At 53.8% G+C, this 27478-nt stretch overlaps 1 protein-coding gene across 2 annotated transcripts; it reads left to right on the top strand.

Annotated features, from left to right (window-relative positions):
* LOC133359755 (DBH-like monooxygenase protein 1) lies at positions 1-25918 on the top strand. 2 transcript variants are annotated; one of them, XM_061578287.1, is made up of 15 exons: positions 1-682; positions 1242-1607; positions 2372-2515; positions 2786-2965; positions 3865-3948; positions 5614-5796; positions 6734-6836; positions 7155-7390; positions 8635-8720; positions 9658-9754; positions 10977-11036; positions 12921-13051; positions 14123-14273; positions 14435-14592; positions 23497-25918. In XM_061578287.1, the coding sequence occupies exons 2-15, from the start codon at positions 1314-1316 to the stop codon at positions 23600-23602; spliced, it is 2013 nt and encodes a 670-aa protein (XP_061434271.1). In that variant the 5' UTR covers positions 1-682; positions 1242-1313; the 3' UTR covers positions 23603-25918. The 2 variants fall into 2 exon arrangements, with proteins under 2 accessions (XP_061434271.1, XP_061434277.1); XM_061578293.1 differs by having other exon boundaries at positions 2-1607; positions 7155-7228.
* The last annotated feature ends 1560 nt before the right edge of the window (positions 25919-27478 follow it).

The raw sequence follows: 27478 nt of genomic DNA, 5'->3' as shown, positions 1-27478 counted from the left end.
AAGTTGATTTTCATTTTCAAATTCAGCTTTCCCCAAGCACTGCAACCCGCTCTCGTCTGCCTCGTCATTGCATGATTTGGTTACCGCTTCGACAACTGCCTTGGGTGTGTATACACTCTGGTGTTTTTGTTTTTTTCAGTTGGGGCCCCCTGCAACAGATGTCCCCCATTTGTTTCGAGACCTGGTTGTGGATTGACAAATACATCGGGGGCCGTGCACGTACCTATGTGGTTGTGCGTGAAAGTCTTCCACCACCACAACCGCCTCTACAGGACTATACACAGTCTTAGACACTCGCACGTGGTATGACGAGGCTCTGTTTACGGCGAGCCCTTTATCGCCCCCGACCTCCGATAGGGGCAAGGCAGCGATGACGGATCCATGAAGCCCACGTGAACTTTGGTCGCGTGGTGCGAGTGGTGTCGATCCGACTTGTCACGGCACTGTTAGATGGCGGAATTCACCCGTGGACCTTTTCGGAGTCTTGGACTTGAGGTTGAGCCACCGCTATCACGTTGGTCATCTCCGGAAAGTTGCGACATTTACTCACCTGACCAGTCCGTCGTATCTGTCGAGCGGCTATTTAACAGCGCGAAGAGTGGGGACCAGGAGAAGACCTGCAGCAGACTCGCTCCCAGCCGCACTGAACAGCCGAGCGAAGTTTTACCTTCCACCAATTGCGGTAAATGTAATTAATTGATAACTCAGCTTCAGCGCTCACACGCGAGTTATCGATCCAGTACAGAACAACAACTCTTAGAATACTCAATTCGTAACAAAAATAACTGGTGGTTAGCGCACCGTGCTAAGAAACCGTTTTTTTTGTTGTTCACCGCATCCATATAAAAAAAAATTGCCCATCGATAGGTTGCGTGTGGTGGGGTAAAGTGTGGGCACTCATAACCCTTGCAAGACGTTTGAGCAGCGTAGTTGAGGTTCTCTAGATCTTCCTCCGGCGAGGGCGACATACATATTCAAACAAACATTTTTAACTTGCATAGTAAATTTTCTATACAGCCAGATAATACGACAAATCGCTAACCTTAAACACCCAGTCGGTCATACAAGTTGAAGGCGGTATAGTACTATAGTAATAGAGCAAGTGCAGAATCACTGAACCAGAATCGATAGCTTTAAAGCATTTAGCGCGGGGCCCTTGAAAGTGCGGGGCCCGTAGCTACTACTTATGCAGCTACTTTTGCTACTTGGATAATCCGGCACTTGGGCGACTCCACCTGCAGTTGCAGGGCTGCACCTCTACCCTATACGCACGCGGGTGGCGTCGATCCCGCTCGGTTGCTCTTGACGCCGCGATGCCGACGAAGATGCCGGTGACGATGTTGGTGGCGGCGATGTTGGTGGCGGCTCCTGCTGCTGCTGCTGCCTCCTCGAGGTCTCTGGACGTCGAGGGAGAGCTGCCACTCAGCGCCCAGGCCAGCGAGGGAGACCTGCAGCTGTCGTGGGGCTTCGACGCCGACCGCATCGTCATGGAGGTCCGGGTCCGCACCCTCGGCTGGGTGGCCGTGGGCTTCAGCCCCACGGGGAGCATGGCGGGCTCGGACGTGGCGCTGGGATGGGTGGACGGCACGGGGGCTGCCCACTTCATGGTGAGGGCACTTGGTAGACAGCTGCTCAACGCCCGTGTCAGTTCAACGCCGCGACCAATATTGCCCCTAACAAAGGTTTACTTGCGAATTGTCGGGTGGTGGCGGGTTTAGCGACACACATTGACATTTACACGATCTGACCCAACAAACAAAACAAGCTTTAGTACGCGCCCGCCGTCGTCTGCCAGAGGAGGCCTGCACTGCAGTTGATGTGTTTAAGCTCTGCCCCCACCGAGTAAACTGATATTTTTGTTCATGATTTGCCGACCTCTATGCTTTGCACTCCTGTCGTGTTTTTTGTATTGTTCGTTTTCGTGTAACTTTCTGACCCGCCACTATCGGGACATCTGTGGAAAAAGAGCTTCATAGCTCGCGGTGGAGGGATGTTGTCTCCATCGCCTGGTATGCAGGAGGCCGTGGGTTCGATCACGACCCTGACGCCTGCTGCTGTATATTTGGAGTTTGCGTGTTCTGTCTCCCCGTGGTCGCTTGCATTTTTTTCCGGGTTCTCCGGTTTTTCCCCTCCACGTTTAGAATCAACACCACGCGCTTAGACTATTTGGTCCGCTTTACATTTCCACGTGATAAGCCACCTTGACGAGCTGCCATGTGTGACAAGCCAGGTCGCTTCTGAAAAAAGAGCTGCACAGCTCTCAGTTGGCCTTATCTGGTAAAATAAATAAATACAAATTTAGATTCTGATTCTGAAGTGTCTCCTTCCGCCTCCTCCTTCTGACCCCCCCCCACCTCTCCCTGTGTGACAGGACGGCCACGTGATTGACCGTGAGGTGCTGCGCGATGCCAGCCAGGACTACTCGGCCGTGTGGCTCCGGGAGAACGGCACGCACACGCACATGCGGCTGCAGCGGCCCCTCAGGACGTGCGACGCGCACGACATGGAGCTCAACGTGAGCGACTCGCCCCGTTCATTCGCTCGTTCGTTCATCGCTCATTCCTTTACCCATTTGTTCTTTCGTGAATCCACACGTTCGCTCCAGAATTACTATTTAATTCGTCCGCTGGCTATTTGTTCCTGCGTTCACGCGTCTCATTCACTCGTTCACCCGTTAATTCACTCATTCACTCATTTAATGCGGTCACTCGTTCACTTGGTTAATCATATTCGCGCGTTCGTCCACTCATTCGTTGACACCGCTGCTGTCGCGCCCCCCGGACAGGAGGACACGATCCGCGTGGTCTGGGCCTACGGAGCGAAGGACCCGGCGAGCGAGGCCGACATTCCGTACCACGGCCCGACCACTCGGGGCTCCATGAGCGTCCAGCTGCTGGGGCACGGACCTCCGTCCGAGCAGCCGCTCCCCTCCCAGCACGCCCACTTCGACGTCAATTACGACAAGGTGACCTCCGCCAACCGGTCCCGGGGGGTGATGCAAACGGAGCAAGAGCCCGGGCGGCGGTGGCTGATGCTGCACGTGGCTGCCGGCAATGCAGCACTGCGGAGGCAGCGGGGGTTGGTCGGATCGCGCAGATGTCGAGTGAGGTGCCATACCCTGTTCTTGAGAAGGCGGTACAGCACAAAATGTGGACTCCACCTTGTAACGTCTGCATGGGATAGAGCGTTTCCCCCTCGCATCGCGTGGGTTTTCTCCGGGTGCTCCGGTTTCCTCCCACATGTATACCACTCGTTACTTGGCCGAGAACACCTCAATATATAACGAGGATCGCGGAGCTTGGGTAATTATTGACGCCAGCTAACTGCGCGGCTGCTGCCTTCCCGCTCGTCTGTGGTTCCTCTTCGTGCATCCGAGTCGTTCTCTCTCGACTACGAGGGCGAGCGAACGCTGTTAGAAGTAAAAAAAAATTAGACGAATATATTAGCGCCCCAACAAACTCATGGGGGCCGGCATTCATTATGAAAGAAATGCAGCTCACCAAGGGCACTGCCTGCTTTACGTGGTGAAGAAGCTTGGAAGCCCTGTGGGCCTGAATTTCAGGGCTGCACATTTGGCAGTTTTATTAAAAGACTGGCAGAACGTGTGGGGTCGTGAGGATCGGAGTCTAGAAACACTGACCCCTACGGTGACCTTTACGTACGGCCAGAGAGCACCGCGCCTCCATTTGAAGAGAGGACGGCGGTTAAGCGAGCGCCGCCGCGCTGCGTCGGACCGTGTCGGGCCGCCTGTGGAGATTCCAGCATGCGACGGTCACTCGCCGTCAAAGTACAAAAGCTCCACCTCCTCGCGTAACTCTGCCCCTGACCGACCCCCTCATTCTGTGCGCGACGATTAATCCCCAGTTCGAGATCCCAGCGCAGTCGACCTTTTACCAGTGTGAGATCTTCCCGGTGCCGAAACTCGACCGCAAGCATCACCTGATCAAGGTGAGCCGCGGGGCCACGCGAGGTTTCGCGTTGGGGCTCATCATGCGCACGGGCGCGGCGGCAGACACGGCCGCACCGATGCGGTGCAATGGGTGCCAGCTGCCCGGGGTGTGTGCGTGTGTCACCCCGGACAGGTGCGGAATATCGGTGTCTCTGCGTTCAGTCAGCAGGAATTGATTTGAACAGAGATCTGGCACCGGTATTGTTCAGAAACCACACCGACTTGATCAGAGTCCTCGTGCTCACTCGGAGACATGTCCGGGTTTAGTCTCCAGCGGAGAAGGTGGCAACCCAAAGGCACCTCCAAACACGCAACGTGTACTCAAGGTGGGAGCGGTGACGCAGTGGTTAGTGCACAGCACTGTGAGCTCAGCGACTGAGGCTTAATTTTCATTCCTACTCATGGCTAACATCAGTGACAAATATCTGAAATGGTCGTGGGCCTCTCCTAGGTAGACACAGCCTTAAATGAGTACCTAGGTGCGGTGTGTAAACATCACCACTGGGGAGACAAAGGCGGTCGGGCGTGGTGCTAACCCCTTGTGCGCCGTGGTGGCAAGATGTTGACTACCTCGTCTGGTATACAGGAGTTTGTGGGTTCAATCCCAACCCTGACGCCTGTATATTTGGAGTTTGCATGTTCTCCCCGTGGCCACGTATATATTTTTCTCAGGATCATCCAGTTTTTCCCTCCACATTTAGACACGTGCGTTTCGCGTCTTTGGCTGCTGTAAATCTCCACGTGATAAGCCACTTCGTTGGAATATCATTTGTCATAGCCAGGTCGCTTCTGAAAAAGAGCTGTTGTATCGCTCAGCGGGTCCTACCTGGTCAAATAAAAGTCGTTTTTAGTAGGCAAGGCAGCAGTTCACATATCTGTCAACCCCTTATCAGTGCCTACCTTATTACAGACAAATTCAGACTTTATTGGTCACCCCCGTGCCCTTATAAAATGTCAACGTTCATCCTACAAAGTCCCATCACAAGGGAGAAACACAAATAAACGACTGTGCGCCTTGTGGACATGAAAACTCAATTTCCCTGGACAAGAATACGGGGTAAACCGTACGGGTTGACAGCTATGAGTTCACCGCGTGTGGCTGCTGCCTCGCCCGCTCGCCTGTGGTTCCTCCTCGCACCTCGTGCCCTTCCCTCTGTGCGAGAGCGAGGGACGAACGCCATGTGGTGGCGGCGGTGGCGGCAACGCGTGACAATTTCAATTAATTGTAAATCTTCAAAGTACCCCGGAAAGCGACAAAAAGGGTAAAACCCCATTCTTATTTTTCATCATTTTGGATACTGGCAAAAAAGGTATCCCGTAGATGTGACTGCTCGCCCCGAGCTATCCGTGTCTCTGATACTTGCATTGTCTTGGTGCTGTTCGCCTTTTGGCGGTCTCTGGTCTGACACTGGTACAGAGACGAGGCCATGAAGAAGGCTGTCTCTGGTGTAGGCCAATCTCGTTTCAAAGGCAACGCGTATATTATCAGAGCATGTTTGTTGGCATGTTTTGCCAAAAAGGCATCTATTTGGTGTTTGAACATCTTCACACAACGCCTGTTTTATTGCCAGAAAGGGTTTAAGCCCCACTTCTTATTATTTCGTCGAGACGGCTCTGCTCGTCGGGGGTGTGTGGGCGATCTTCGGTCCGTGTCTCCGTGCCAGGTGGTGCCGCGGCTGCAGGCCAACAACGAGGCCTTCGTGCACCACATCCTGGTGTACACGTGCTCGGCGAACGCGAACGCGTCCCACGTTGGAGCCAGCCATGAGTGCAACCACCCCAACATGCCCGACTCCTTCACCCACTGCTTCGGCGGCATCATGGCCGGCTGGGCCGTGGGCGGCGGCGTGAGTGGCACCTTCGATTGCTCAGCTCGTGCATTATATTTTCCTCTTTTTTTCGATCGCGGTAACAAAAAACTAAAAATTGGTGGGCAGGAGGTAAAGATCGGCGCCCTGCAAGTGCTGGCCCCACGCAACTGCTGGCAGAAGAACCTCCCCCAGAGGGAGCACTGCAGAAGCGCCACAGAAGTAGTAACGTATGTATGTTGAACTTCTTTCACGCCGTACGTAGCCAACCAACTACCCATTGCTTTGGGCGAATGCCTCCCCCGTCGTCTCCCATCCATTCTTTTCGCGAATTGCTCCTGTCCAGCGGTTGGCCTCCACTCTGTGATGTCATCTCACCGCCGTCTCTCCCGCCCTCCTCTTGCCTCCTCTCTGCCTCCACTCCGCAGTTAAGTTTGCCCTTTTCCTCTCGGAGTAAACTTTCACTTCGCCGGCAGATGGGAAACGACCTATCGGGATGACACGAGCGATGATTGTATTCGCAAACGAATTAGGGAGGTCAAGGTCATCATCATCACGATCCATGGGCGGATAGCCCCGTAGGTGTCCCCTGCACATTTCCTCATTTGTTTCCACTTTCATTTCTGTCCTGTGCCAGTATGGCTCGAGTCGTCGTCAAGCCATCCTCCGTTAGGTCTTTCTCCCTTTCCGGTTCTTTTCATTTTTCCGAACAGCACGCTTTTAACTTTCCTGTTGTTGTTGTCCATCATACGAAATGTGTCTCAATAGTGTCAGTTTCCTTCTCGGGTAAAGGCACAGCCCTAAAATGGCTCGCTCAAAGCCACTGCTGACAGTAGAGGGCCTTCGCTTCGAAGGGAGAGCTCGAGAGAGCCGTTGCGCCGAGTCTTTTTTGGCCTGAGTGGTTTCGCCCGGGGTGAACTCAATCAAAATTTGCGAGCATGCTCAGCGTCGCGCCGTCGTGCGTGTTCCTGTGCAGACGTTCGACTACCCCCCTGAGGCGGGCTTCTCCCTGGGCACGCAAGGGGACCCCCAGTTCGTGATGCTGGAGACCCACTACGACAACCCAGCCAAGCTGGCAGGTGAGAGGGTTAGCGCCAGCAGCGCCGGGGGGGGGGGCTCCCTGTGTGCGAGGAATCAAATATAACTGGTAACGGGGGGCCTGTGTTAGAAACTGATCAAACAACGGAGCTTTGAAACTATTACTAAACAATTTTTACCACGTAAGGCCCACTGAGCTGTATAGAAGATTTACAGATTTCCCAGAACAGACACCAGTTACGTCGACAAGAGGACTGCTCCTGGGGAAGAACCAGGACGGTGTGGCAACCACGGCCCAACCCTAACCCATGCCCCCCGGCGCTGCGCCTGTGTCCCGTGCGCATCAAACACATGACCAGGCGTGACGGACAGCTCGGGCCTGCGCTTCTACATCACGTCCGAGCTGCGTGCGTACGACTCGGGGATGCTGGAGGTGGGAGTCAACCCGCAACCCACCCACTTCATCCCCCCCGTGACGCCCTCCTTCGTGAGCTACGCCGTCTGCCCCACGCTGGGCTTCTCCACCGTGGGTCCGCACGGAGACGCGCTCCGCGGCTCCCTGCCTCGCCCGGCGGGAGTCGAGCCGGGCAGATCGGTGAGCAGCCCCGGCAGGGCCCGGGGCGGGCACGCGTGGGAGGTTTGTCCAAAGTTAGAGTACTCCAGAGGACATCAACAACAATCATCGTCAGCCGTGGTCAGTCAACTAGGGATGAACGCCTCTCCTCGTCGCCACACTGATCACGCAAACTCCGCCCATCCTCGCAGCGGCGGTATTTGAGTGGCCCTCGAACAAAGGCGGTCAGCACATAGCGCGCTTTCAGGTGCGCTTCTGCGGCCATCTGGAACACTCTTCCTTCCGATATTATCAAGCCAATGGAGCTATGCACATTTAAATCTAGATTGAAAACTCATTTATTTATAACAGCTTTTTGTGTTGAGTTTGTTGTCCTTCCCCCCGGTTGGCTAGAAGTTCAACAAACATACCGTCTAATTCTAGATTTGAAGCTTTCGTGACTGCAAGGATTCATACTCTTAGGTTTTGTCGGTAAAGTCACGTAGGTTAAAAATAATAATAATAGAAATAAAGTAATAATAAATCAATTAAATCACGACGTTTCGGAGGGAACAGAAGTCTCCCGCCTTCAGGTGGGACCGTCACAGCTAAATTCACTGTATCAAGTGAGGAAAAATCCAAGAGACAAGCCCTTAAATACAAGTTAACATACCATCTCACACGATGTAACAATCCAACCAGCACCTGCGATCCGGTCTGTATGCATAACGGGGTGTGCTGCTGGCGCGACGGTTAGCCCACTGTGCTGTGAACCCCGTTGGCCTGAGTTTGATTCCTGACGACAGCAGCGGACACCAGTGCCATGTGTATACATGAGCACCGGGGAGACGAAAGTGGCTGGGCATGGTGCTGGCCACACCACTTGCTTCAACAGCCTATAACAGCTATAGGGTGGTCTTTGTGTGCGTGTGTATGTATGCCTAAGTCTGTTTTTATTTTACCAGCTAAGGCCCACTGAGCTCTTTTCTCAGAAGCGACCTGGCCACAAGTGATAGCCCAGCCAAGTGGCTTGTCACGTGGAAATTTAGAGCAGCCAAAGACTCTAAATGCATGTTTCTAAACATGCATTTAGAAAAATCCTCACGACTACCGGGAGAGAGACATGCAAACTCTAAATATACAGCAGGTGTCAGGGTCGGGATCGAACCCACGACCTCCTGCATACCGGGCGAGGGAGTTAACATCTCGCCACCGCGGCACCCCCCGTATTGATGTCTATCTATTGTCATGTGCGTGTCTCTCTGTGTCCATGCGGCCACACGCAGGCTCGACAGAGCGGAGAGATCCAGGTCTTTGCCACGATCTTGCACGCACACCTGATAGGAGCGGCGATGCAGGTGCGGCACTTCAGGTGAGTGGGCGTCCCGCGTCCCGAACATGCAGCTGCGCGTGGGCGACGAAGTCATAATCGCCAAGGGCCAGCCGTGTAGAATTGTGGAGTATTTTACGACAGTGAGTGACCTGCAGCGTGGTGGTTGATCGCAGTCCGGAGGACACAAAACAGGAGACAAGACATTGAGTTGTTGGGAACAGTAGCCATGGTTGGTAGAAGCGTTAGACGGGTGACCTCGGATGTCTTGTCTCTGTGTGTGTGCAGTAATAATCACAATAAATGGCATTATTTTATCCTGGACTAGCATAAGTACCCGGCGTTGCCCGGGTGAAAAATATATTCCTTAAAAACCTTACATATATACACAGATGGGCTGCTACCCCTGCCCCCCCCCCCCCCCAGCCACGATCTCCTTGGCCGCTGTGCAGTAATATGTACGGCCTATAGTGTGGTGGGGTGTCGAGGCCTAGTACCGTGCAGAGCCTCCGGCCTCGCCTAAATTGCCCACCCGGCTGAGGTTGGGTACTGGGGCCGTTAACCCCCCCCCCCCCCGCGCTACAATAATACTGTCTAATGGCTATAATTTTATTATCTACCGACCCTATAATAGTAATAGCACACATTGGGGTGGGGGGGAGTGAAGAGGACGTGAAACTTTGATGAATTTACCTCAGAGTCGCGTGTTAATGCGTGCGCATATTTTTAACGGGAATTAAAAATGGCGTCCATCCCGCAGCGAATGCGTCGCTACCCGTTGCCAGGGGCAACCGCCGTCCAATGAAACTGCGTATGGTCCAGCGACACACAGACAGACAGACAGACAGATTTGCGATTTTATATATATAGATAGACTCAAGATTGCAGGCGGGTTGCTGCCACTCCAACCACTGGCCTCGTAAAAAAGGGAGATCCGCTAACGCCACGCGGTGACTCCGTCGATTCGCTTCCTTCGCAGGCAAGGCAAGCAGATCGGCCACCTCGGCAGGGACATGGGGTACGACTTCAACTACCAAGAGGCCCGCTATCTGAAGGAGCTCACCTCTGTCCTGCCCGTGAGTGCGACGTCACGCAACGGTGGCCTTGGGGTGGTCGAACGGGTCACGCTCGCTGCCCACGCAATCAAACCCCCCCGTCGTAGAGTCGCCCAGTTGTACGCTTTGCCACTGGAAAGCACGAACGTGGAGCTTCGCGGCCGACCGACCGATTGTACGCGGAGAGGAATTTCATCCGTCCCCAGTTGCAGACGTCGGCGGCCCAATTGGCGACATCGAACATCGGAGCTGCGTCAGTGCTGCCCCCTCGCGGGATGGGGGGCAGCGCTTTGCCCATGCTGCTGCTGCTGCGTGGCGATCACTTCTCATTGGGTTCCAAATTGTTCGTCGTGTTTAATTGGTGGTCCATCGCTCCGTGTTTGTAGTGCAGGGCTATCGTGGAGGTCTTGTTTCACAGACGGTTGTAGTCTTCTCTGCCAGTAGAGAGCAATATTTGCTACTTATTTTTGTTTAGTTTAACCGGTTTGTAGTGCCACAGTGACGAGATGTTAACTGCCTCGCCTGGTATACAGGAGATCGTGAGTTCCAACCTAACGCCTGTATATTTGAAGTTTGCGTGTCTCTCTCCCCAGTATCACGTGGGTTTTTCTCTGGATACTCCGGTTTCCCCACCCCACATTTAGAGACATGCGTTTTAGAGTATTTGCGTTCGATACATTTCTACGAGATAAACCACTTCATTGGGTTCTAATTTGTGGCCAGGTGGCTTCTGAGCTACGAAGCTCAGTGGGGCCTTACCTGGTCAAATAAGGAATAGTAATTTACTCCGAATTTTTCAAATCTAGAACATTTGGGAGACATGGCTGCCTAATATTTTTAATTTATAAAGTTATGGCTTGTGAAGCAGATGGCAAGTATCTCTTTTTTCTAGTTAATAGTCCTCTCTAGAGCTTGCCCGAGTGGAAGACCCTTCTGCCAGCGGTGGCACGAGCAAAGAATATCAGGGCTGCACCTTTACCCACAGCCGCAGTATTAACCAGGGTGACCCACTGGGCTCAGACTGTGAAGCCTTCTCTGCGAGGAATGGAAGACGTGCGACCTCTTGACCATGTCGCTGTGAGCGCTTGATGATGCATGTGTTGTGCGTGTGTTGTGTTTGTGTGTTGTATGTATGAATGTTGAACATCTTTCGCGCCGTACGTAGCTAACTGTGCTAATAGGAGGTGCATGTGTGTTGTGCGTGTGTGCTGTGCGTGTGTGTTGTGCATGTGTGTGTTGGCAGGGCGATGAACTTGTCACGGAGTGCACCTACAGAAGCACGAGCCGCTCACACACCACCACGGTGCGTGCTCTCACCACCACCACCGTCTCCTCCTCTCTGACCACAAATCTCACCAACAGCAACAACAACGTCAGGAATAAGAGTACTATTAACAAATAATACAGCATTTAGTCAATGTCACTGCTGGATTAATGCCTCTGCATGTCAATGTCCAGTCATGTGAGTTGTTTGACCATACTTCACCAGTGCTGATCAGTGCGGGTTGCTGAAGGCGGGCAGCAAAAATAACGTGGGCGCTTAGGAGTACATCACAACGACATGATGATGATGACGGGGATGACCTTAATTTCCCACTGCCTTCCACCACTGCAGTGATTTCCACAATACGTACGTATGTTGGGATTTTTTCGCACAGGACGTAGACAACCGTGCTAAGCAGCATGGTTGGCACGCTCAAGGGGGGTGCATAGCTTGAGCGGGGCAGGTTAGCGATGGGCTGTGGAAGCCACGTTGGACGAGACGTGAGACGAGTCCGGGTGGAAAAAGGGTTTTTGAAGGCGAGAGTGCCCTCTGTTCTGGTACGGATCAGACAACTGGATCCTGACCATATGGACGTTGCTGGCATTTTGAGAACAGGTTGTTGCTCGCCTTTGGGCACTGCGTTGGCTAGGAGATGTTAACTACCTCGCCTGGTATACAGGAGGTCGTGGGTACGATCCCGACCCTGATACCTGCATATTTGGAGTTTCCATGTCTCTATGGTCGCGTGGATTTATCTCCGGGTCCTCCGGCTTTTCCCTCCATATTTAGAATCAACGTGTGTTTAGAGCCATATAGCTCAGTGGGCCTTACCTGGTACACATTTAATAGTTTAGTTTGGGTGTCTGAGACGGATGCAAGGAATTCAGTAGCAGAACAGGGTACGGGCAGTGCTGGAGTCCAGAAGAGAAATGCAGCAGGTGAGCGGCGTGGACGTGACGAGGGAAGAACGGTCGGCACCGGGTGGGGTGTTGCGCTCACAACGGACGAGGTTGCCGATTGCCGAGGCAAGACGTCGGAGTGGCCTCCACGCGTCCGGTCGCCCAATTGGCGAAGACCAATGAGGAGTCGGCAGGCGACTGTCGGGGCCAGGGTGTGCTTGAGGCAAGTCCGTAATTGTAATATAAATTGGGGGGGGGCACATCCCCCCAATATTCAAATATGCTCAAAATGCTATGTAAATAAAAACAATTTTATAAACCTTGGCCATAATATCTGGACTTGTCTTCATATAAATCAATGCATAGATTGCTGTTTATATGATTGTGGTTATGGTTCTTAATTAATCCCTAATCTCTGCCATTACATACAATGAAACAACAAATGGTACAAAAGTTAAAACAGAGCAATGTAATGCAATACACTATTAGACATTATTGTAAAAAAAATAAAAAGTCCATCCCATGTGTTAGTGACTTTTTTATATTTTAGGCAGGAAATGAGTTTTCAAATTTAGTTATTTTTCTGGGTTGGGACCCCCAGACACCCTGGAAGATGTGGTCCCCCCCAATGTTGACTCCATGGCTACGGTCTTGGATTGAGGTGTCAATCGCCACCCGTGTTCGCTGCTGCGGTCAGGAATCAAAACTGGGGTCAGCAAAGGGGTTCACAGCACAAGTTACGCTAACCGCTAGCGCCAGCACTCCCCCGTAATGCGTACAGACCGGGTAACGGGTGGATTGTTACATTGTGGGAGATGGTACGTGTGGGGTGTACGTTGAACTTCTTCCGCACCGTCGTAGTGTAGCCAACCGCGCTAATCGGAGGTGCCGGGAGAAGGACAACAAAGGAGTGGAAAGCGTCGTGGCATCGACAGATTCGGCGGCGACGATGACGACGACGTCTCCCTCTGTGATCGTCTCGGCCCCCTCTCTCTCTCCCTCTCGCGTTGCCTCCTCCCCACAGGGTGGCCTCTCCACGCAGGACGAGATGTGCATCGCCTTCATCTACTACTACCCACGGGTGAACGTCTCCCGGTGCCTCAGCCTCTACGACATGGCCGCCGTGGCCCCCTCGCTGGGATTCACCGTGACCCCGTGAGATGCCCGTCCTGTCCACTGCCACCACCACCACCACACCGCCACCACACCGCCACCACCACACCACCACCACCGCACCGCCGCCACCACCACACCGCCACCACCACACCGCCACCACCACACCGCCACCACCACACCGCCACCACACCACCACCACACCGCCACCACCACCACACCTGCCACCACCACCACACCGCCACCACCACCACACCGCCACCACCACCACCACACCGCCACCACCACACCGCCACCACCACACCGCCACTACACCGCCACCACACCACCACCACACCGCCACCACCACCACACCGCCACCACCACCACACTGCCACCACCACACAGCCACCACCACCACCACACCGCCACCACCACCACCAACATACCGCCACCACCACCACCACACCACCACCACACCGCCACCACCACCACCAAACCGCCACCACTACCACCACCGCACCGCCATCACCACACCGCCACCGCCACCACATCGCACCCCTCTCCGTCGCACACCGCCGGTCGGAGGGATATCTCGTGAATGATCGACTTGAGCTGGGACGGCGTTTCCGCCGGCTTCGTTCACCGAAGCGAGTGAATGTTTAAACCAGCGCGTGGACCTTCACGGCCGATATGATTCGGAAAGTTTCTCAAATTCGCCGCTGTCAACCCAGCAGCAGCATGAACGGGGCTCGCCAGCCGACGCTTCGTCTCGGCTATTACTGAGGGGCGCCACGGTGGCTAGGAGATGTTAACTCCCTCGCCTGGTACACAAGAGGTCGTGGGTTCGATCGCAACCCTGACGCCTGTATATTTGGAGTTTGCATGTCCCTCTCCGTGGCCGTGGGGATTTTTCTCCGGGTCCTCCGTTTTTTCAACGTGCGTTCAGAATATTTGGCTGCTGCTATAAATTCCCACACGATGACGAGCCACTCACTTCGTTGAGCTACATAGTAGCTCAGTGGGCCTTACCTGGTAAAAATAAAAAATGGTTTTATAGTTTCGATGAGGAGTCACGCCGGCTCTGGTTCACACTGCGTCATCCGTCTCCCCCGCCCCTCCGCCTTGGTGCAGCGAGTTCCCGTACATGGTGCTCAGCCCCCCGGAGGCACAGGGTGTCCCTGTCTTCCTGCTCTACGACCGAGTCAACTGGACCGAATCCACGGTGCGCGGCGCGGAGGCGGCCGCCCGAGACATGGAGCATCTCGCGATCCACGTGGGAGAGGTGAGGCAAGGGAGGTGGGGGGGGGAAGGAACGAATGAGTGACTGACCGAACAGCCATCGTTACTCAGCTCGCTCGTCCCCATCAAAACAAACGCACCGCCTTCTCCCCCCACCCACCCCCTCTTTGTCTCTCTCTGAACCCTCTCCCACAAACCCTACAGCACAGCTCCAGTGCCTTTCCGGCCCAGCACGTTCCCAAGATCCCCAAGGATCCCGAAGCGCCGCCCTGCGTCCCAAGGGAGCCGCCGCCAAACGCAGGGGCCCGGCCGTCACTTGTGCCGGCCCTTCTGGCTGTGCCGCTCGCCCTCGTGGCGTTCACGTGAGCGCCGCCAACCAGTTCGGACGTCACTCATGCTCGCAGTTTGCCGGGAATCGAACCCAGGCTTCTGAGTTTTGCAGCACAGCATGCGGCCCGTTACACCGACACTCCACCCACGCACACACACGTGCGAGGAGAAAGACGCCCCGTGCGGCCTATGTTGATGCATGGGGCAGTAAGTGCTTTATCATGGGACCTTTTTGGTAATTGAGTTTTTCAGCAAAACCGGAGGAATTGTTGAAAAGCGAGTGAAATATCTGCAGGACTTTTGTTGCCAGTATGAAAGTATGAAAAACAAGAATAGGTTTTATCCTTTTTGGCAATAAAACAGCAGTTGTGTTAAGATGTTCAAACACCAAATAGATACCGTTTGCCAGGAATCAAGTTTGCATGAACCACAGGTACTTGTGACAAACATGCAAACAAACATGCTCTGGTAATATTATCCTTATGGCGGTACCCCGGGGTACAAAATAATACAAAATGGCCGAGGCAATTAAATATTTTATTTCTGGGACACTATTTTTTCCAGGGGTCTACTTAACTCCGCCACTGGGGTACCAATCAATCCGAAATCAGTGCCACTCCGCGATGTCGAAACGCCAAACAGCATAAAAAATCCGTTATCAAAAAATTCTACTTTGAATAGTGCATCGTGTACAGCTCGTCGAGATGAGTCGATTACCGCATCGCCGACCATCAACAGACTAAAAATTACTGCATCACGGACATTATGCGAGAGCAGGGGTACTATGGTAACCCGGGTTACCACCATAAGGTTCATATATGGCATTTCCTTTGAAACTGATTGGCCTACACCAGAGACAGGCTTCTTTATGGCCTAGGCCCACCAGTGTCAGACCAGAGAATGCCAAAAGGCGAACAGCACATATACAATGCAAGTGAAGTACCGGTGAAGACGCTTGACGCCGAGGTTGAGGCACACGTATATTTATTTCACAGTATGACAGTGGGCATATACACTCTCGAGGGGGTATCGGCCCCCTCACCCGTATAACTCGGGATACACCCCTAGCTAACTCTGTCCTAGCCCCGAATCCTCCACTAATGGGCTAGGGGAGGCTAACTGGCCCGACACTGGTAAGTCGGGCCCGGTACCCGGAGTTCCAGACCAGCTCTTACAAGAGCACCGGCTCTGGCTTCCGGGACCACGCCGCTGGCTCAATCCTGTCCGGCCCTGAAAAGGACATCGAACCAGGGGAGTCCAGGGCTCTATCTAAGACGTCTTCAATCTTCTTCCCTTAGCTTAAACATAACTGCCGAGCCCTTTGAAACATCCCCTTTTATACCCAACCCCTCCCTGAGGGGTGGGGCCCCGGGGGATCATAACGTTCGAACCAGCCCCCCCCAGGGTGTCTGGCTCGGACGTCGTAGAGAGCACTTGCTCGTGCACTTACGTAGCCCCGCCCACTGTGTTTGTTTTCCATAGGCTGCCATGCATAACGGGCCCTCTCTTTAACACCCCTACATCACCCCCCCCCCCCCCCCGCATAGCTTGCAGCCGTCCCGGCTGCCAACATACAAAAATGACAATAAAAGTGCATTTACCCCTTGACCGCACGTGTGCCTCACTATTTTTCAACAATAACAAGAACAGCAACAAGAACACAACAAAATGCAACAGCAAGAAGAGAAAACAACCCGACGCACCCCCCCTTGAATAAATACGAATTCCGTAAAAAAAACAACCTATATACAATTTGCAGGGAACCCACCATACACACAACACCAGGTGAACCCAACGTATGTACATTTCAATGGGCAGGGAACACACCACCCACACAACACACGATGAACACAACCTATGTACACATCTTCTGGCCTCATAACAGTCTGCGCATTTTTGCGCGCGTCCTTGCAGCGGGCACCTCACACAGGGTAACCCCGGGTGGCGGACCGTAAGGTGGCAATTGTCCGTCCCGGAGTGAGACCTCATCCGATGCCGCGCGACCGTCGGTATCCCCAGGAGGGGTGGTCGGGCGTGAGCCCGTCAGTCCTGATGCACCTGGAGGTGGCACGGCCGGCAAGGCATTAGGTGAGAACGACGGAGACGGACCCAGTGAGTCGGTCGACCCCCCACACGTTTGGCCACGCATGTGTGAAGTGGGTTTGTGTACCGCAACGAGGGGTTTTAACCTAGAGGGGTGCACGAACCATCGCCGCTTCCCCCATTTAATGCGCACGCACTGTGGTCGCAAAACTTCGACCACCTCCACAGGGCCCCGCCACGGCCGCGCCAGCTTAGGGGAGGTAGCCAGAGGCACTTGGGGACAGTGCAACCATGCCTTGTCCCCCGGCTTCCACTGTATCACGTGCGCCCGACCCAGCCTGAGGCGCTCATTCGCTTTTTGACGGAGGTCCGAGTTTAGCATAGCAGCATCCCGCGCCTCTGTTAATTTGGCCAGATTAAATTTGACGTGGTCAGCCAATTTAGTTTTCCCTTGCGGGTCGGGGATCTGCAGCTGGGCGCGAACAGGCGGGTCGGGTTCGCGACCGTACATGAGGTAAAAGGGGGAAAATCCCGTAGCTGCATGGGGTGCCATCCGGTATGCCGCCAAGACCCCTTGAATATGCAGGTCCCAGTCAGTCTGCGAGTCCGAGACCTGCTGTGACATCATTGACGTAATGGTGCGATGCAGGCGCTCGACCATTCCGTCAGTTTGCGGGTGATACGGGGAGGTACGAATTTTCTTCGTGCCTAAGAGGTCACAGACTTGTTTGAGTAATTTACCGGAAAAATTTCTGCCCTGGTCGGTCAGCAGCCGCTCCGGAGCACCTTTGTCCAGGACATATCCCTGAACAAAGGCCTCCACGATGGCTGCTGCCGACTGGTTGGCAAGGGGCCAGGCCATAGGCCAGCGCGTAAAATACTCGACACCTGTCAACAAATACCTATTGCCCCTGGGGGTGGCGGGAAATGGGCCCAAAATGTCCAGCGCGACAAGCTCATTTATTCTGGACACTTTGATCGATTGCAAGGGCGGGTTAGACTCCCGCGCCGGCGGTTTCCGTTGCGCACACCGAGGGCATGATCCCAATAGATCCCCAACATCCCTCGTCATACCAGGCCAAAAAAAATCAAGTTGTAGCAGTGCAAGAGTCTTTTGGGTCCCCAGGTGTAATAGGCGCTCATGCGCGGCCCACACCACCTTGCCTCGCAACTCAGAAGGGACCACCAGCCGATGTCGCTGGGATTTGCCGTCCCAATGCATCAGCAGACCTTGCACCATTTCCCATGCATCCGAATCACCCTTCACCCGCCCAGCACCCCCGACGCGACGACGCCACCCGAGGAGGGAGGTATCCTCCATTTGGAGGCGCCCCCATTCAGTGACGGGCAACCCCAACAGGGAATCTCTTCCCTGTTGTTCGATCGAATTAGTAACCAATGGTTCGTCGTCGTCGGTGGCTGCTAAGATCGGAACCGATGCGTCCCCTGAAGGCCTGCAACGTCCCGACCCCAGGAGGCATGCACATTCGGAGGTGGTTGGCATGCGCGACAGAGCGTCCGCATTCGTATGGCGAACGCCCTTACGGTAGGTGGTTTCAAAATCAAAGTCCTGGAGAACCTCCAACCATCGAGACAACTGTCCCGATGGTTGTTGAACTCGCAGGGCATACTGTAGTGCCGCATGATCTGTGCGGACGGTGAAATGCCGACCGTACAGATATGGGCGATACTGTTGGATGAAATAGACAATTGCCAACAGTTCCCTACGGGTGACACAATATCTTTGCTCCGCAGGAGACAACACCCGACTACCGTACGCGACCACCCGTTCCACGCCATCAACCACCTGGGAAAGCACACCCCCAATACCCGTGTTGCTCGCATCGGTGTCGAGCAAAAAGGGCTTAGAAAAATCTGGGTAAATCATGGGAGGGGCTTTTACCAGGGCGTCCCGAAGGGAGCAGAAAGCAGCCTCCTCCTCTTGACCCCAGTGGAACCGAACCCCTTTAGATGTTAAAGCGTGCAGGGGTTTTGCAAATGTCGCAAAATCAGCGACGAACCGTCGGTAATACGACGCGAACCCAATGAAACTCCTGACCTCTCCCACCGAGGTGGGAGTCGGCCAGGAGCTGACACACTGCGTTTTGGCGGGATCGGTAGCAATACCTGAGCGTCCCACGATGTGCCCCAAATAACGCACCGAATCGCGCAACAAATGGCATTTTTGGGGCTTGAATTTCAAATTAGCAGCCCGCATCTTTAGGAAAACCGCCCGCAACCTCTGGAGATGTTCGTCAAAAGTTTTACTAAAGACGATAACGTCATCCAAATAAATGAGGCACGACTCCCATTGCAATCCAGCCAAAACCAATTCCATCAAACGCTGGAAAGTTGCCGGCGCTGAGTGTAAGCCCATCGGCAACCGGTTGAATTGGAACAGGCCATGCGGTGTACGGAAAGCAGTTTTAGGCTTTGAATCATCGTCCAGAGGAAGCTGCCAGAATCCCGAAAGTAAATCCAGTGTGGAAAAGAATCGCGCTCCCGCCAAGGCGTCCAGCGATTCATCCATCCGAGGGAGCGGGTATGCGTCGGCAACCGAAATTTTGTTAAGACGCCGGAAATCAACGCAAAACCGCAACGAACCGTCCTGCTTTTTAACCAGGACGATCGGCGCTCCCCAAGGGCTGGTGGAAGGAGAAATGATGTCGGCGGCCAACATGTCATCAACAGCCGATTTGACATGGTCCTTTTCGGCGGGACTCAACCGAAACGGATTTTGGCGAATTGGCGCGCTGTCACCCGTGTCAATATGGTGACGCAGCAGGTGAGTACAACCCAAATCGTATTTATTCCGACTAAAAACGTCGGAAAATTCCCGCAGTAGTGTTTTAAGTTGTTGACGCTCTGAATCTGACAGGTCCGTCGATCCCGCACAAAGCGCCTCGAGCCACCCTTCATCGCTGTCCGAATGCGGTCGCGGCGCAGGGACAACGCTGACGTGATTTGCGACGGGTTCCTCACATGGCACCGGCGTTGCGTGAGCAAGCACGGTCCCCTGTGGGACCACCACCGTCTGCGAGCCCACATTGAGGACCGCGATGAAGGGTTCACCGTCCCCTCTTACTATGGTCTGGGCCGGAAGTAAATGAGGTCCACTAACCCCGGCCCTAGACGGCCCCAGCAGAACCCCTTGGGCCCCAACACCCTTAGCGAAGGGCCGCCGAAGTTTCAAGGGAATCAACATTTGCGCCCCCGGAGGGACGCGCACCGTTCTCTCTACGAATGCCGGCACCGTCGCGAACGCCGTCCGAGTCGTAACAGGCGATGGCAGAAACGCCATGCGTCTGCCCGACGGGAGCTCAATACATCCCTGGTCGATCAATATCCTAATCGGCATTTTGGCCAGGAAGTCCGTCCCCAGCAGGCACGGAACCGCCAGCGAGGAGGAAACAAAAATCGGCCCAGACAATTTAATTTCCCCAATACAAATTTGGGCACGAATTTGTCCGATGATGCCAAGTGAGCCCCCGTTAGCCGCATAGAATGGTACGTTAACAGGCATCAAAGGACGACTCCGGACAGGGAGAATATTGTAAATCAACTCCGAAATAATGGTCGCCGATGCTCCCGTATCGACCAGGATGCGCACTTCAACCCCGTCGATGTGCCCCACAACGGCCGACGACCCCGACGATGCGGCTACCATACGATCGGCCAGCACGGACCACTGGCCGGGTTCGATATAAGTACCCGGGGTGGTGCGTGATGGTGCGATGGTGCGCGATATCGGCCCCCCTCTCGTTGCGGTGTTTGAGTGCGTGACGGGTGTGTGCGTGGGCCAAACATGTGGGGTGCCGCGACTCGCCGGGTTATGATGGTGGAGCTTGTGATGAGGCCCGTCGTCCCGTTGAGGTGTCGTCCCGCGCTGTCGAGGAGCGCGGCACCCCGAGGCGACGTGGCCCCGGACGCCGCAGTTGAAACACCGCGGGAGCGCCGTTGGAGGAGACGGACGGTTGAAACGGCCCGGCGCGTCCTGGCCCGACCGTGCTCCTGTCGCCTGTTGCGGTCGGTGGTCGACGGCGTAGAGCTCCTCCGTCGGAATGGTGGCTGCAGCCACCGCACGCCCCGCCGATGCCCTGCTGGCTTTCCGCCGCAGTGACAGGAGGTTGGCGTGGAGGAGCCGCGCCGCCTGGAGCGATGTCATCTCCTCGTCCTCCCGGGCGACGACCGCGATGTCAAGGTCATCTGCCAGGAGGAGGATCTTCTCCGTGACCATCGCGTCCACGCCGTCGTCGTCCATACGAGGGAAGGCCGACTTAGCCATCGCCAGGAGGCTCGTCCGATATGCTAGGGGCGACTCCTTCTCACCCCGCTTGCGGTCGTAAAATTGCTGTCGGCATTCAGCCGATGGTCCATAGACCCCGCCCAGCAGCTGTAGTGCCATCGGTAACGTAGACCGCTTCTCTCTCGGCGCCGATGTGAGGGCGGCGAGCGCGTCGCCGTCGAGGAGCGCCGGCAGCGCGCAGAGAGCCTCCTCATCGGACCATTTCGCCATCTCCTGATGGGCGAGGAAACGTCGGCGAAAACCGGCCCAGTCCCCCTCCGCGCCGATGAACTCCTTCAGCGGGGGCAGTCTCTGATGAAGCGCAGCGGTCGTTGTGGACTCCCGCAGGCTGATGTCACCACCACTCGGCTGTGCGTCGGTGCGAACGGCCGATGGGATCGCCTGTCGCGCTTGTGATGACGTTGCAGCTTCAGCGACGGCGATGTCGGAGCGGATGTCTAGGCTGGCCACGCCCCGAACAGCTGTAGCGTCGATGGCGGGAATTTCAAATTCGGACTGCTCCGAAATGGCGGGAAGGCGCCCTGGTCGTTGGCTCGCCTCGCCCCGTGTTGGATCACCGGCCCCTAGTCGCGTGATGGTCTCCAGCGTGGCGGCAGCGGCATACAGCAGCTCCGCCAGCCTCCCGTGAGCCAGCCGTAACGCGTCTGGCTGCGGCCCCTCTTCATTTCGATGCCCCGGTAAGGAGGCGTCAGGCCCCGGCTGCACCTTGTCCTGTGGAGCCGTCTCGGGCTCGACGATCTCGGCAGTGTCTTCCTCCTGCGGTACTTTGGCCCGCGCTGTTTTCTGCGTGTCCATGTTCGAATTACTTCTGACACCAGTTGAAGTACCGGTGAAGACGCTTGACGCCGAGGTTGAGGCACACGTATATTTATTTCACAGTATGACAGTGGGCATATACACTCTCGAGGGGGTATCGGCCCCCTCACCCGTATAACTCGGGATACACCCCTAGCTAACTCTGTCCTAGCCCCGAATCCTCCACTAATGGGCTAGGGGAGGCTAACTGGCCCGACACTGGTAAGTCGGGCCCGGTACCCGGAGTTCCAGACCAGCTCTTACAAGAGCACCGGCTCTGGCTTCCGGGACCACGCCGCTGGCTCAATCCTGTCCGGCCCTGAAAAGGACATCGAACCAGGGGAGTCCAGGGCTCTATCTAAGACGTCTTCAATCTTCTTCCCTTAGCTTAAACATAACTGCCGAGCCCTTTGAAACATCCCCTTTTATACCCAACCCCTCCCTGAGGGGTGGGGCCCCGGGGGATCATAACGTTCGAACCAGCCCCCCCCAGGGTGTCTGGCTCGGACGTCGTAGAGAGCACTTGCTCGTGCACTTACGTAGCCCCGCCCACTGTGTTTGTTTTCCATAGGCTGCCATGCATAACGGGCCCTCTCTTTAACACCCCTACACAAGTAACAGACCAATTATAGCTCAGGTTGAGCAGCTATATCATGGGAAACGTTTTTTTTGCCAGGATCAAAGTATAAAAATGTATTTATTTGGTGTTTGAACGTCTTCATGCCTGTTTTATTGCCAGAAAGGGTTAAACCTATTCTTATTTTTCATGCTGGAGCAAGTGCTGTTAGTAAGCCTGGCTGTCATCATCCTCCCATTGCTGATGTTTTATACACCGCACCTAGTACTCATTCAGTGCTAGGTCAAACAAGGGGAGCCACAGTGCTGGTTCAGATTTTCAGCACTGACGTTGGCCGAGGGTGGGAACCAAAATCAAGTCACTCGGTCCGTAGTGTCATGTGTGAAATACCACGTCACCAATACCAATACCCGCCATTCGCCACGAAGTGATGAAGACGTCACCACGGCGTCTGTGCCAGGCTTGGTGCACTTTGAGGCCACGTCAAGTGTCGAAGGCCGCTGACAGGTCAGAGACAGACCCCAGGTGCCATGGGTTGACTGAGATGACCGGTAGATGCACCACCAGCTTGTACCCCTTACTGTGCCAACTTGCTGTATTTTAGCCACCTGGTGCTTCGCTTGTTGCGAGCGGCTCTACTGCCCTCCATTGTTGCTGGAGGGCGACTCTCTCCAACTGACCAGTAGTGTTCTTCACGAGCCTTCTCCATAGAGGCCGACCTTGAGACCGCTGGTGCCATGCCACCACCCTCCCACACACACACTTGTGGATAGAGAGGTCCGCTGAGGCAAATATCAGAATAGTTTTATGTGATTTCTCCTTCCACACTTAACTTTCGCTTAGCCCAGTACCAAGACTTCAATAAAAATCTGTTTGACACGCGACAAAACACCGCACTCTTTGCTGGGCAAAAGGTTTTAGACTGAAGTGACCTCAGCCAAAGTTCCGTAGCATCTTCCGGGGCCGATTTTTCGGCACAGGGTGACGCACCGCTCGCTTGCAGAGTTCCCGACTGAAAATGTTCCGTCTCGTGACATGACGATTGAAAGGTAAAGGGATGATTTTAAATCGCTCTTCTCTTTACTTAATTATGCTGAAGTCTAATAATGACAATTATAAAAACGTTGATTTTTATTTGACGTGGCGTGGAAATGTTTCACTGGTCATTAAAAGCAGTGTGGCTATAGAGTTGCCATCTGTCCTGGTTTTCCCCAGATATTGTGAGATAGACTTCTTCCCAAGACACATCCTGGTCTTCTTCGCTACCCCCAGAGGTGGCAACTCTCGGTGTGGCTCGGGTGTGAATAAAGCAACTGATTAAAGCGACCTTCGCATGTGTAACGTGTATGTTTTATTTGTGGCCTTTCTGCCACGGTGGTTGGTGCACTGCTCGATGTGAGAGATTAAAATCAATACGCAGATGGGATGACACGGAGCGACAGGTATAGCAAGGGGGCGCGTTGTGTCCGAAGTGATGTAACAAGAAAGTCACATTTCAGGAATAGGCCCTGTTTCTTATGCGCTACAGAAGAGCCTATTGCCGCATGACACGTCACCCTGTCATTAATGTCTCTCTGTTACAGGGCGCTAGTTCAGGGAGTGGTGAATTTGTTGTTGATTGAGTGGCTCGGTGGTGTTCGGCCTTGACTTTGCATGCATCCCACAATTCCGTATTGCTGAAAAATGGGTTGGTCCTTAACATTACATGTATCCCACAATTCCGCCCAGCTGGACAATGGGCTGGTGGTGCCAGGTGCTGTGGGTATCCACCGCTGTTACCCAGAACAGCCGGCGTGACCGTGAGCGCGCCCGCAGTGGGATTGTTCAGGGTCCGCGTGGATCGGAGGTCGGAGTTGCTTTTGTTTTTCCTCTCGCGTAGCGCGGTGGTGTCCCTGTGGGTGGCGGGTGAGACGGCGTGGGGACAGCGCCGGGACCCTCCCGGTTGGAGTGGACTTCAGCGTCCCCCGACACCACCGTCCTCACGGCGGCGTTCCACTGTGGGTCTACAATCTTTGCATGGCGTTGCTGGGCCAGGGGGAAGAGTGACGCTCTGCAGCAGAGGGGACGAGCGCTGCTGTTTTGCGCTGCGCGAGTGTTCGAGCGGTGCTCCCCCCCCCTTCCCTTCCCCAAAAAGCACGGTTGGCTACGTACAGTGCCAAAGAAGTTCTACATACATACACACTACTGTACACTACACTACACACTACAATATTATACACTACACCACTATGCTAAATTCAAAACTGATTTGTTTAGAACTGCTTGTTGTGCTTAGTTTGTTGTACTTCCACCGCACCTCCAATTAGCACGGTTGGCTACGTATGGTGCGAAATAAATTCAACGTAATGCGTACATTCAAGTTACTCTTACTCGACGGTTACTGCGCGTGTTTCTAGCCGTGACGTGTGCACATCCTCGACCCGCACGTGCGCCCACGTGCTGGAGGTGTCTCTTTAACACGCAGGATTGCAAATGTCGTGGGTTTTTACTCTCCAGCACACAATCGGTGTACTGGAGGAATAACGAATTGGCACGTTTTATTTACGTGACAGACCTTACTCATTGGCTGTGTCGGGTGGTGGTGGGTTTTACGACACATGTCTACTTACGCGATCTAACCCAAAAACACCTTTATCGTGGACGTAGGCGTCTCTATACGGTACACGTGGCATGCCTTCCTGCACACATCGCAGTAGTTATCAGCATGCACGGATGCTCCTCCAGCAGAGTATGACCCCTCATCATTCTTTGCAAAGCGATTTTCTGCTGATCCCAATGAGCAGCGAGATATTGGTGCTCACCTCCCGTTTACGGGCCTGCAGAGTGGTGGACATTCCACATTCCCAATGCAGTGGCCAGTCTCTCTTGAGGACACATTTCACGACGCAATTATATATTTGCGCGATCTAACCTGATGACGGACGCTTGTGTTGCGCCCGAAACGTCGTGATTTATTTTATTTCTACCTATGTTATCCTGCAGTCACGAAAGCTTCAAATCAAGATTGACTAACCTCTATATGGGGAGTGTGGCACATTAGGAATGAATCACTCTTTTAAGTATGTCCTTGTGCAGCAAGGGAGTAAAGTGTGGTTCTGTGAAAGTCCTGATGTGCTGTGCAGTGCATCAACGCATGTGTGTACAGCAGCATGTGATGACTGAGTCGGGCCTGTAGGTGGCTGGCAGGGTTATTGAATGACCACGCGGATATACCAGTCACATGGTTAATGGCGGCTCGGGAGCAAGGCTGGTTGTAACACACGTGTTGTTGCATTTTACAGGTAAAGGACCCAAACATTTTTGATCGTTATATAAATGTTCTAGACTTGTTCTAGACTTGTTCTAGACTTTAAGCTTGGCTTTGAATTGTTCGTTTGTGATATATGCAATTAGAGGCGTTTTAGCACTGTGCATTGTAAAGGGATGACGCACTGTAATTAGTTACTGTCATTGTAATTCTCTAACTCTAATACTGTTTAGTCTATAACCATGCCCATGTACCCAGAGTATGACTACTTGCAATGCTATTGAGAATAGAACACATGTAAAGTAGTAAGCTGTACAATAGTGATATACAGTACGTATACTGTACACATACAGTACATATAATGGGTGTAAGATACGGATATAAGTGGATAGTATAGATATACGTACAGCTTAGGATTAAAGTAATAGTCGAATAGTGGTGTGCAAATGTGATTGTCAAAGACAAAGATGGTTTATCAGTAGTAGAATTGGGTTTAAGGGAAAGGGTTATTGAATGACCACGCGGATATACCAGTCACATGGTTAATGGCGACTCGGGCGCAAGGCTGGTTGTAACACACGTGTTGTTGCATTTTACAGAGTGACGGTGCTGTTCTTCCCAAGATTAATAATAACCACAATAAATAAATGTGCTTGCCCTCGATTTGGAGCACCTGCCCACGTCCTTCATTTCGAGTGTGCAACAGGAGGATACTTTTATTCTGGGTTTAACGACACAATTATATATTTACGCGATCTAACGCCAAAAACTTGTGTTATGCCCCCACAAAGTCATCCTCATTTTGATCGATCCCAGAGGGATGATGATGGACCGAGTGAACTTTGTGGCCTTCCGATTGCTGCGAGGCGCTCCTGGCTACTGTGCGTACGGTGCGAAAGTTCAACGTGCGTACTTGCACAAGCGTACACGGCCATGCCTACGCACGCGTGCTTGAAGCAACAGTGGACACCTGCACGCACCACTGCAAGGAACAGGGTGCCGCACACAGACACACACAGAGAGTGTGCGCGTGTGGCACCGTGGTGAGCCACAGGCACTGAGTGTCCGGCTCAAGGAGCTGACCCGCCATCTTCACAAAAGAAGAGGCCTCGCCCGTTTGTCGGCGAGGGAGACCTCAGCTCGTTTTGTACCAAAAGTGGAATTCCACAGCAAGTGGACTAGGGCCATTTATGACTTTTCTGAGCCATTGTGTTGTTTTTTTTGTGAATAGTGACCTTAATTGCTGTATGGTGTTGCCTTCATTTCCGCATCTCCTGTTGCTTCAGCTCCCCACTCCCAGCCCCGCCCACTCCCCCCCCCCCCCCCCGCATTCTGTCTGCTCGTCCTCTAAACGTTTTCGCAGCACTCCCCTCCCCCTACCCCCCCTCTCTATCTCTCCCCCCCTTGCTCCTCTCTTACCTATATAGCCTCTTGTTGCAGCAGCCCTTTTGCCCACTTCAGCAATTGTTTCTTGCTGTGGTTGTCCCACCTAATGACGGACGCTTGTGTTGCGCCCGAAACGTCGTGATTTAATTTAATTTTATCTTATACCTACGTGACTTTACTGAAAGAACCAAAGAGTAGTGACCCCCCTCTCACTTGTGTTGATTTTGAGCTCGCAAATGTGCCCCCTTCCACCCTCCCCCACGCCCCATCCTCGACGATTCGATTCCCGCTCACGGTCACCAACACTGGTGGCGATTCATCTGAACTGGTCATGGGCCTCCCCTAGGTCGGCTCAGCCTCAGCCGGAGGTATGCAACTCATTCATGACGGCCTACCACTTCAAGCCACCAAAGAGCAAAAAATGTACAATGTGCACACTATTGTAGCCAAAATGAAGTTTTATTCTTTCCACCCATCTTCATCTGGGACACCTCGGAGGTTGCGGCTACTGGGAATAATCATATTTTTAATTGCCTCTCGCGGTGACGTGATTCACGAGTAAAA

Source organism: Lethenteron reissneri, chromosome 8, assembly GCF_015708825.2.
Source record: "Lethenteron reissneri isolate LAM-NWPU_2019-01 chromosome 8, ASM1570882v1, whole genome shotgun sequence".
NCBI lineage: Eukaryota > Metazoa > Chordata > Hyperoartia > Petromyzontiformes > Petromyzontidae > Lethenteron > Lethenteron reissneri.
The sequence above is the reverse complement of the archived record's forward strand: the minus strand, read 5'-3'. Positions and strand labels throughout refer to the sequence as shown.